Consider the following 12066-nt stretch of genomic DNA (forward strand, 5'->3'; position numbering starts at 1 on the left):
TAATCGAAAGGGCACAACACATAACCTTCACCACCTGGGCGTTCTAGGGGTGAAACACACAATACGTGCTTTTAAAGCACAAAGTGTTGTCTAGTTCCCTTAGCCTACTGGCAAAAATCTAACTATAATTTGAGGATTCACATTGCCTACTGCTTGAAATTAGTTGTGATCCCTATAGACTAGAGTAGGCTACTTGACACACTACATTGTATCTATAGACCCTACTACTTTAATTTTCTAAATGCATTAAAGAATATCAAAAGTTCTTCTAAGGATAATTCTCTATCAACATAGCATCTTAACAGGAAGGGCAACTGTCTGAACATTCCAGTGATATGCAGAGAGACCAGTTGAGCAAGAAGAGTGACAACATTGCATCCATGAAAACAATGAGGCTACACAGATTCTTTCCCCACAGTTTATTCTTTGGGAGTCACATCATTTGTGGACAATTGAGGGCCGGAGCCCGACTCTTTACACATTCACACAGCAAGTACACAATACAGCACAGCTCGAAACAGAACCATAAAAACAAAACATGAAAAGGACAAAGAACAAAGCATTCACGTCAAAATGCTGGCAATAAATAATTACTGTTCTTATTAAATTCATCCCCAATACTCTTCTGTACAGATGGTCTTTGAACAACGATAACATCAAATTAAGTCTTCGAGAAGACCTACACAGCTACAGACAAAAATCATGTAAACAGAGCAGGACATGGCAGGGTAATATGATCTCTCTTTTAAACACACGCATACATACACAAGTCACACACACACAAATTGATGAGCATGCAGAGGATCCAGAGTAGACCTGTGTGAGCCAGGCAACATAATCATGAATACAGTACATTCTCTTTTCCCTCCACATGATAATACAATGATATACTGTGTGTGTGTGTGTGTATACACAAACACACACACTATCACTCATTCACTCACAATGGGATTGGCAGAGCACTGGTATAGGGAACACAAGGTGGCGGAATGTGATCCTGCATCGGAGGTGTCAGAAATGAGATCGGAAGGCTGAGAGGTGAAAGAAAGCCTATTCCTCGAGTGTGCGGAAGGAGTTCTGCATGTCCTCCAGCAGCTGGGCAAAATCTGCCTTGATCTTAACTTCGCCATCCTTGACAGGGTCCTGTAGCAACGAGGAGAAACAAGTCACATTAATGAGCACCGCAAACCTGGGTGAAATTCACGTCGAGGAAGGCCGCTGGCCGAAACATCCGTCGTGTATGATCTGCTGCTGGGGCATTTGACTAAATAAACAAGAAACTATTAAAAAAGGACCAAGTGAGTGCTGGTGATCTTTTCTAAGTATACTATTTCTGCCTGAACCGAGCACCTGATACATGTGAACTGTGAACTATTCTTCTGATGAGTGCTCGCCTTTCTATTTTTCATGAAATTGGAGCACGCCATTATATGACTTGTATCATTTAAAAAAAGGCTGCACCTTTAAATAAATAAATATTGAGATCCCTGATGCCATTGCAAATCGGCGTTGTTAGGCAACAATTTCTATGTGTTACGTCTGACCAGTGCTTGATCAGTGAGAGAGAGAGGCAGAGAGAGGGCTGAAATGATGACGCCTGAGTGTCAGTGTCAGCGGTGTTGTTAGGCAACGTTTGGCCGAACTTCACATCAGTGCAAATCGGCATTGTTAGGCAATGATTTCGGTTGTGTGTGACGTCACTAACCCGGCCTATTCTGGGTCCTAAAACCTGAAAACCTGTCCATGCAATAACCTGGCCAGTGCTGGTACCGAAACCTGAACGCTCTGATCAACGTGGCTTTGTGATGCGTTGTCTGCACAATAACCCCGGTAACGCTGCACAAGCTAATAACGTACTGCCCTGTGCCACGTTAAATTAAAAATGTACACTGGAAGTCAATGGAGGTGGCTTGTGCTGAATCTTTGCCCAAATATGGTACTGTACTGATGTCAAAGACTTACATAAAGATATTACTTTGTGCCTATTTTACTCATGCAATAACCTGGCCAGTTAAGTGCAAGGGAGAAGAGAAGCCTTTGCAGGTACAGACTCAAACTCCATCGTGATCCATGATGACGTCCTCCTCTGCAGTTAGCAATGGTTTCTCATTTGACACACACACACACACACACACACACACACACACGCACGCGCCCACACGCACCTTGAACTTCATGGTGCTAATCCTGTAGAGGATTTCTCCCAAGTGCTCTTTGATCATGGCCCAGGTTATCCTATTGTCACTCTGAGCTGTGGTCTCCACTGCATGCCGTGCCATGTCATAAAAGGCTATCATGTTAGACAGAATACCCACTGTCTTATAGAATGGACAGAACCTGAAGAGATGCAAAAAAGAAGGGAGGGAAAAAAATATATTCTTTATGTATTCCATTGACACAAGAACTGAATGATTCAAGTCAGCTAGAGTGGCACATTAAAGCAATTACATAGGTAGATGACTGAGTAAGTGATTTGGACAGTGGGTAAGTGATTGTGCGTGACATTACCTGTCGTATGGTGTGTAACCGTTCTGCTGCAGGAAGTCGTCTTTGAGCAGCTTGGCAACCTCCAGGGTAATCTTATCCGATTCTGCCAGTGAAGCCTGTAAGAACATCATCATCAACTGTCACCATCAACCTCATGTTTTGATGTGGATTCTTCTGTCAAGCACTTTGTGACTCTGTTCTTAAAAGGTGCTATACAAATAAAGTGTATTATTATTATTATCGGTCTCTTAATAATCAGATGCACTTTCATGGGCTTCTTTGTGACCAAAAACAGACTTCTGTTTTGCTAAAATGTGTATATCTTTGCTAATAGTCAGGCCTGCTATTTAAACCAGTGGTTGGCTGGCTGTGAAATATTCCCTGACCATGAAATATATTAAATAACATCGTCGATGTTGGGTGGAAACCTCATATGTACAAAACAGTTCCTTTATATTAAAATTCCCAATGGATCACAACATGTTGTGAGCTTGTAGATTGTATATCTTCACAAATCTTGAAATATTTTTTTTTACATTCTTTGAAATGTTTCACCTACGATGACATAGGGATTGATTATTAATTCATTATTTTACTAAATGATCATTCAATTCAATTGATTAGTTCAATTAACAGTTGCATCCCCCCTTAACTCACCTTTCCAACCAACTGTACGATCTCAGCCAGGTCCTCCTCTTCCTGCAGAATCTCCTTAGCCTTAGTGCGGAGAGGCACGAACTCAGGGAAGTGCTTGTCGTAGTACTCATCCAGAGCACGTGTGTATTTGCTGTAGCTAATCAACCAGTTGACAGAGGGGAAGTGCTTCCTCTGAGCCAGCTTCTTATCAAGACCCCAGAACACCTATAAATTGAAGACACGTGAGATAACGTTAAACATAAGACGCCTTTGTACGACACCGATCTTCTTGGACACCAAAGAATTCATCTGAAAATTTGAGCGCAATATGAACTCGATTATACCTCAAATTATGGAAACGCAGTAAATGAAAAAGGTCACATAAACATTGTTTTCTAAACAATGGCCTTAATTTTTTTTTACCAGATTACAGCCATAAATTATTCCCAGGGATATTTGTGTGTCTTTAAAAGTGTCTAATATGTAATTGGATTATAAATTACCTGCACAATACCCAGAGTGGCCGAAGTCACAGGGTCAGAGAAATCACCACCAGGAGGTGACACACTAATGAGACACAAAACACATCACTTGACCATTTTTGTCACTGTCCAGAGATGAGTGCATAGACTCCCTTTAGTGGTAAAGAGATACACTCACGCTCCTACGATGCTGACACTGCCTTCTCTCTCCGGGTTACCCAGACACTTCACTCTTCCAGCACGCTCGTAGAAGGAGGCCAGACGGGCTCCCAGGTAGGCAGGATAGCCACTGTCTATTGGCAGAAATAGTTATACATTAAAATATAATTCTCATTCAGCAAGCCATAATTAGCTTGACTGACATGTTATTTTGTGTCTTTTTTTATCCCCATACTGTGTTCCCCTTTTTTCAGTGTCTGAATTTGTTTTCCATTATCGTCCACACTTACCTGCAGGCATCTCAGCCAGACGGCCAGAGATCTCCCTGAGAGCCTCAGCCCAACGAGACGTAGAGTCAGCCATCATGCTCACATGGTACCCCATGTCTCTGAAGTACTCAGACAACGTGATCCCTGATGAGACATGCTCAGTTAGCACACAATCCATCTGACGGTTCTCACAATGCATTCAATCTGTGGTTGTCATTGATTATCTCCTAAATGAGGCAGGTGATCGTTTCCCCCGTATTACTTGTGATGTTTCATTGTTCAGGATTGGTTTAAGATATTTATTTACTTTACAAGAGGATAAGCCTCTTGAGATGCAGCATCTCGTTTTTGAGGGGGTCCTCGAAAACTTGATTAATTCAAGAGAATTTTCTAAACTTTCCAGGCAATCAAAACAGATACCCCTGGATCAAGTAGGGTCAGCTGGTGTATTGTGAGCTGTGTGTGTTAGCTTAACAGATATACCTGTATAGATCGAAGCTTCTCTGGCAGCCACAGGCATATTGGAAGTATTGGCCACAAGCGCCGTTCTCTTCATGATGCTTTCAGTCTTGCCGTCCACCTCCATTGTCAGCTGATGGGCCAGACATGCTGTCAATCATTCTGAACACCAATAGGAAAGCAACTGCTATGTGAAAAGGTCATGAAGTGACTACAACCACGCACCTCAGGAAAGTCTCGCAGTACTTCAGACATCTCATTACCACGTTCCCCGCAGCCTACATAGACAATGACGTCACTGTTGGAGTATTTGGACAGGGACTGGGAGATGACGGTTTTTCCGCAGCCAAAAGCTCCTGGGATGGCTGTAGTGCCTCCCTGAACACACCTTCACATATACAGAAGTATGGGAAAATATCTTAAATGAGAACACAGCATCGATTCGGAGGAGAGCTACAGCAAGCGTATGAGGCAAAGAAATGTTGTTCTGTGAAGGGAGTGAATTCGACAGGAAATCTGAAAAGAGGACAAACTTACGGGAAGAGGGCATCCAGCACCCTCTGTCCTGTCAGCAGTGGATGATTGGCGGGCAGTTTCTCTGTGACAGGACGTATCTGTCTGACAGGCCACACCTGCACCATGGTAAACTTTTCTTTCACGCCTTCGAACTCCAGCTCCATCACCACATCCTGACACACACACAAGGCAAAAAGACAAGAAATGCACACAGACACACAACAAACCAGCAGCATTAACACAAAAGAGAAAGTGACACGACTATTTAATGCACAACTGTAGTGGTAGGTGATAGGAACTCACATCGACGTTGTAGTTTCCAGGGGGAGCCACGTAGGTCACAGTGCCTCGGTTTCTTGGTGGTAGCATGATCTTATGCTTGATGAGGGAGTTCTCAAACACATTCGCATAGATGTCTCCTCCAGTGATGTGACTGCCAACCTGACAGCAGGAAAGAAGGAATGCACAGATGGATTGTACAAGCCGGTTTCATTATCTGAATGGAAACCAAATATTATTTCTGCATAAAATACAACCATACCCGCACACTCTTGCCGGGAGTAAACTCCCATTGAATATCTCGATTGAGGGCTCCAATGTTCACACCGCGTGGGATGTAGATGCTTTGTGTCATGTCATTGATATCCTTCAGGGGCCGCTGGATGCCGTCAAAGATAGAACCCATGCATCCGGGGCCCAGCTCCACGGAGAGAGGCTTCCCTGTACGCAGCACAGGATCTCCCACACTTACACCAGCTGCAGCACAGCTCAGGAAAACACACCATGGTTTCAAACACAACTCATGCCTGCAGAATATATCCCAAATGGCTAACGGGATCTGCTATGCCTACACAGTCTTGAGAAATGGTCTAATAGTTGCACATTTTTATTTTCACTTTTGGTGGATACTTATTGAGACACAAAATGTTGATATCATAAATGCATTTTTTCTATTTCAAAACAAATATCCTGTACAATAAGATACCAGGGTTGTGGCTCTTTCGGAGCGGGAACTTTGGGGGGGTGGGAGGGGTAACATACATTCACTGTTTTTGTATGCCTTTTGTCATTGACCTGTATGTGAAAATATAAAATTAAAAAAACCTTGAACAAAAAAGATATATAATAATATCCAGACTTTAAGGAACAAAACTGCTGCTGTAAAACAGCCACCACTATGAGTTGATATGAAGGCAAAGAACAGAAGGCTGAGAAAAACAAATAAACGGAAAGGAAGAGCTTTGAGCTCGAAACGTCACAGCTTTTTTTGGTGCGATAAATCTGTCACATTGGAGCCCTCAGTGTGCAAGCGTTTATTTGTTTTTCTCTGCATACTGTTCGCCGGTCAGCAAGCTACGTCCCAAGCTACTACTGGCAGACAAAAAGATACATGTCTCCTCGTAGACCTGGATGGTGGCCATGTCTCCCTCCAGCCTGATGATCTCTCCTACCAGCTCACTGTGGCCCACACGAACCAGTTCGTACATGGCTGCTCCCGCCATGGCTGTTGCTGTCACCACTAGAGAAAACGGGACAAACAAGCAGTCAATATAGTACTGTAAAATGATAGAGGGGCCTGACCTGCCAATGAGTATACTTACTCCAATGGTCTCTTGTGTAAACTATGGAGATTAGACATGGATACTCAAGTATGCAGTAGAAACCTTACTTTTAAAATCACATAATGAATCCTCTCGTGTGGATTAAAAAAAAAGTTTATGTAGATTACCCAATTCATTAAGTCAACAAGTTTGTGACTTTTTTTAACGAACAATAACCAATTCTTCCCTACTTTTATTCTTGTTGTAATAACTTTTCCACCATGTTTTATGTACTTAATCATTATAAGCAAAAGCAAATTGGTGTAATCTCCATCAGATCCAAACATTGTCATCTGAAATTTGTTGTGGAATGAATAAAAGATGGACAGAGAGAGAGAATGAATGGAAATAGCGATAGTGCTGTGAAAGTGTGTCAGTTTTAACCTGGTCCGGAGACTCCATGGACGTATCCAAACTCGCTCTCCCTCTCCTCATCTCGGACCTTGGGCAGCTTGGACATGTCCATTTTAACTGGCTAATCTTTAACTGGGAATAGAAGAACAAAAAGATGTAGTAAGAGAAGCATTATGCAATAGAGGAATAAATAAAGTTACAAATAATGGAATGTTGCTGCCATTTTCTTCACTTCCTTATTGGTGTCGATTCAATGTCATGCCCTTTCAATCTGTGCAGCCAATGACTGCAATTGTATTTATGAATTAATTAATGAGCCACACACACACTCAGTGGCTGTAAGAGTATTTTGATTAACGTTTCAACCGCTCATTCTGCTCACATCTGAATTAAAGTCCTGGTTGAAGACTGGACTGATATTGACTTGGAGTAGACTATATGGCCATGTTGAACCCAACCTAGGGAAACCTATCATGGGCAATGTTTCAATAACAGTACAAAAATATTTTCTTCTTCTGTTTTTTTGTAACAGGCTTTTCTAATTACAACCAATTAATCAATACATTTTCTTCTATTCATTCATTTTATCTTAAAATAATGTATTGCTACAATGCTGATACTGTTATTTACTGCAGACTCTTATAATTATTATTATCATGATCATCATCACCATCCTCCGCACACTGACTAATTAAATCAAACCATTTCATGAATTGCATTCATGGATATCACAATCACTTGATCCTCATGGATCATTTGCCTAGCCAGCAGTCTGTATGTGTCTTATCCTTTCCCTTTATGGTGATATTGAGTTAGCTGCAGCTATAATCGTGACTTGTGAATCGTTACTTCAAAATTTCAGCATTAGGGAGTCCAAAGTAGGACACAAGGACACAAGTACAGCGCCAGCACTCTCCCTCACGCCTGCTTTGGCTACGTGTCCTCCAGGGCTGGTAGTAGTAGTCAGTGTGACGCAGCATGCTAACATTAGAAGGGAATCCCACACTAGCAGCACTGAGGGTACACAGTATGCAATGCTGTGATGGATGCATCATCTTTCTCCTTCACATATACAGCACGTAGTATATAATACATTTCAAATGTGATTCCCCTTTTGTTCTTACACAATTACCCTCTCACACTGACCCAATCCTTGTACAATATCCTACCCACACAAGCTGTGCATTCAGCAGAATCTGAAGTCTATGCTGTCGTCAGTCGTGACTCATGACAGAATCCAGTCCTGGCTTACAGGCATCTGACTGCAGGTGCTGCGACAGCATCAAAAACCACTTTCATCCTATGTTTACTGTAGCTATAGAGATGCATTGTATACACATTCGTGCTCATTGTCTGTCCTGAGACACACACACACACACACACACACACACACACACACACACACACACACACACACACACACACACACACACACACACACACACACACACACACACACACACACACACACACACACACACACACACACACACACACAGCGTGTACTGCACTAGTCTTATGCCCTTTTTATGTCCTTCCCACTGACATATACATACTCCCCTTTACGCTAGGTTGTTTGAGCCATCTGTGCAGTAATAAAGCAGCTCCATCAATAGGTCTCTCCTGGAACTACAAGGGTTGTTTGTTTCCAAAGACATATAAAGGCTGCATGCTTGTTTATCATAGTTGTAGCTCAACAACAATGATCAATAAAACACATGGACCTTGGTTAGCTCGAATTGCCTTACTTTCAGTCATTCATTAGGATTTTGCTCCATTTCAGATCCACACATAAGAAGTCATTTCAATAAAACACTCAATAGTGTTTGGGTAGGGTTACTGTAGAACACCATGGAACTGTCAAAAAACTATGACTCTCAGTCTGGGATTTGAACAGACAATTAAAAAGTTAAAAACAAGAGAAAAACAACCAGGTGCTCAATAGAGAAAAATGTTATATAACTAATGAAAGTATTGGTGGTACTCCTGGATCAGCTGGAAAATCAATGTTTTTCAGATAATTCAAACTTATCTATTTGGGGTTTTGTCTTGTTTTGTTCTTGTGGCTTTCTTTATAAAATAATAAACAGTTCCGCACCTACCCACTCAAAAAGAACCGAGTTAAGACCCACCACAAAACAGGGCATACACTGGATTGATACACTCGCATAATGATCATGCCTGTTGTAGACACTAACCTTCAAAGAAACAAATAATAATAAATAACTCTACACAGCTTTACTCTATTGCTTATTATTTCATAATCTCCATTTTCTTAGATCATAAATCTTGGCACAATAATGTAACAATTTTGCCTGATAATAATTTCCATCTAAATGAGGTTCATGGTAAGAAGAACCTATAGACATAACACACCATCACATGATACTGGCACATGACTGGCTGACTGCAACGAACCTGATTGAGGAAGTGGAAAGATGTAGTGGACTCAAACTGGGAAGTCCAAGGAGTGTGAGTGTGTGTGTGTGTGTGTGTGTGTGTGTGTGTGTGTGTGTGTGTGTGTGTGTGTGTGTGTGTGTGTGTGTGTGTGTGTGTGTGTGTGTGTGTGTGTGTAAAAAAAAAAAAAATCCCAACACTTGTTTTTTGGAAAAAATGTCCAAGGCGCTTACTCACCTGTTCCCTCTGTATAACTAATACTATTTTGCCTCAGTTGTAATTTTCAATTTGATCATAAGCATTTCAACAAGGAGTAGAGAAATGTAATGTAGCCTACCCCCCCAGTCCACCCCCATTAAATGTTAATACTCAATAGCCAAGCAAAAATAACACCAACATTTCTCTTGTTCAGAGCCAGAGCAAGAAATTGTTTAAGCACATTTTGTCATCTTAAGTTAATGTACAAGTAAATGCACTTGTCCTAGAGACCGAACATATTGAGAATTGTTAGGCCTTTACAACTACAAGTCTATTGTCATTTTATAAATGATAATGATAGCACTGAAACGCAGATATTTTTTAGGTGCAGTGATCAGAGCCCACGCACACAAGTCATGTTTACTGTATATATTTTTCTATTTTATTACAACTCGTACATGATGTTTTGCATATAATTGTACATTATTGTTTGTCTTTAAATGTCTCGATAAATTGAATACACAGGACCTCAATGGAAATAAGCCCTTGGGCTTTTTTGGGGGTTTATCATTTTAGTATAAATCTGTACCACTGTACCTTTTTTTGCAAACTGTTAATAAAGTATTCAATCAAACAAAAATGTTGCATGTAAGTGAGATGGCCATGCATGCACAGCAACATCCATACCTGACATGCTGATGTTAATTGTTAAATAACCTCTGTGTGTGAACCACAACCCGCAGCCAGGTCACATGACATGACACTAAATGATAACATAGGCCGAGACAGACTGACAATCGAATGCAAACACAAAGCCATATGAAACATTATAAAAGAGAATGATTGCCTGCCATCATGGGATATTGACATAGTAGATCCATGTCAATGCATGATCATGACCTTAACATGCAAAACGCTAAGCTTTACTCTTACTGAGTAAAAGCAATACATTACGCTGTATAGTGACACAGCGATCACAGCTCACCAACAAAATGCCACAAAATGTGACACACTGGCTCTGCACAATTCTAAACGTTAGTTGACTTATTTATAATTATCTTTTACAGTAAGTGATACAGCATTATTAGGCTACTTGTATTTACATACATATATGACAGTCATACATACTGACAAACATGATATGATGGCCTTGGCCTTGCAGAACATCGCTGGCTCTGCCATTTTGGCGAAATTTTGGATGAATTAAATCACGATCAACCCGAAATTTTACGTAATATCGTAGTCAAACAACATCATCACACAATAATAAGACCCACTGGTTAGATATGAACGTTACCTTGTCAAAATGACTGTGTGGTTTAGTGGTGTCGCTGCCTCGTCGGGAGAAATGAGATGCGATGCGATGCGTGACAGTAAATGGTTGGTCAGCTGACTTCATTCACTTGACTGGTGCTGCTCAGTGTTGCCAGGTTTTGTGAGATAAATTAGCAACCATGTCTAGAAAATAAGTAACTATATACCACATCATTACCTATTTATTTTAAAATAGCCGATCCACAAGCTCACAACACGTCGCAATGTGACACGTTGTGAGCTTGTAGATCTGCAATTTTTTGAAAACTCTTGCAATAAAATGTGGACAACTATTTTTTACAAGCAACTTTACAGACAAAGAAGCCCAAAGTCGCTTATAATAAGCCGACATGGCAACGCTGCTGCTGCTGCACCGCTGCAACTAAGGGTACAAACACACTTGTCCGTTCGCAACGGAACGAACGGCCGGAAGTCCCATCCACTCCCATGTTAAAAAAAAAAAACGGGTACACGCCCCCGTTTTTTTTTAAACATGGGAGTGGATGGGACTTCCGGCCGTTCGTTCCGTTGCGAACGGACAAGTGTGTTTGTACCCTAACTGCTGCCATTCTGGCTCCTGTCGCAAAGATTGTATACAAGACATGAGTCTTGCTTCTCCATGCAGTTGTGGAAAAAGTACTCACATTTTTTTACTTAAGTAAAAGTAGTATGCAATGCAGAAATATTCTGTTGTTACAAGTAATAGTCTGGAATTGAAAATGTACTTGAGTAAAAGTGCAAGTATTGGCATCAAAATTAGCCCTGATACGTGAAAGCCTTATTTTTAACTCTATGGTGAAAGCATATGGAGTAAATTACGGAGAAAATGGCCACCGATCGGGTTAAAATGCTTTTTATTGAACAATAATACGGGTACTTCTGAGGGCCCGTACATAATTGTAACATCCGTCCGTAGCCATGGCGAAAGCACTTTTATATTTGAAATCTGAAGGTTCCTGTAGATGTACAGACCAAAAAAGGAGGATAAAAAGCAGAAAGTGCAAACACTATTTTTAAGATCATCCATGACTTATATATGAATATGACAGTCATGTATCAGGGCTTAGTCACTGTTTGTCTTCAGGTTCAGACATGAAGTTTACTTATTATTTTTTCATGCGTGTTGCTGAACAGGTAGCCTTCCTCTCATCTTTTAGTCAGCTGAACATCTTTGCGCTGACGTTTGATCCGAAA

The 12066-nt window shown here is 41.1% G+C and overlaps 1 protein-coding gene across 1 annotated transcript; it reads right to left on the reverse strand.

Annotated features, from left to right (window-relative positions):
- Window positions 1–404: 404 nt before the first annotated feature.
- atp6v1ab (ATPase H+ transporting V1 subunit Ab) lies at window positions 405–10959 on the reverse strand. The gene is made up of 15 exons (XM_084048331.1): window positions 10856–10959; window positions 6994–7095; window positions 6399–6527; window positions 5550–5764; window positions 5312–5449; window positions 5030–5181; window positions 4718–4880; window positions 4517–4625; window positions 4055–4177; window positions 3784–3898; window positions 3627–3690; window positions 3145–3348; window positions 2509–2603; window positions 2166–2337; window positions 405–1143 (listed from the first exon to the last, which is right to left on the reverse strand). The coding sequence occupies exons 2-15, from the start codon at window positions 7073–7075 to the stop codon at window positions 1051–1053; spliced, it is 1854 nt and encodes a 617-aa protein (XP_083904457.1). The 5' UTR covers window positions 7076–7095; window positions 10856–10959; the 3' UTR covers window positions 405–1050.
- Window positions 10960–12066: the final 1107 nt, after the last annotated feature.

Source organism: Gymnoscopelus microlampas (genome assembly GCF_963454915.1).
Source record: "Gymnoscopelus microlampas genome assembly, chromosome: 22".
NCBI classification, from domain to species: Eukaryota; Metazoa; Chordata; class Actinopteri; order Myctophiformes; family Myctophidae; genus Gymnoscopelus; species Gymnoscopelus microlampas.

What these genes read in the sequence shown, in the direction of transcription:
- atp6v1ab (XM_084048331.1), bottom strand. Translation starts at nt 7,075, where the DNA reads ATGGACATGTCCAAGCTGCCCAAGGTCCGAGATGAGGAGAGGGAGAGC. An exon ending in CTGGAAACTACAACGTCGAT is followed by an intron (nt 5,182 to 5,311) that starts GTGAGTTCCTAT and finishes TGTGTGTGTCAG; the next exon opens with GATGTGGTGATGGAGCTGGA. An exon ending in GTGCTGGATGCCCTCTTCCC is followed by an intron (nt 4,881 to 5,029) that starts GTAAGTTTGTCC and finishes GTATATGTGAAG; the next exon opens with GTGTGTTCAGGGAGGCACTA.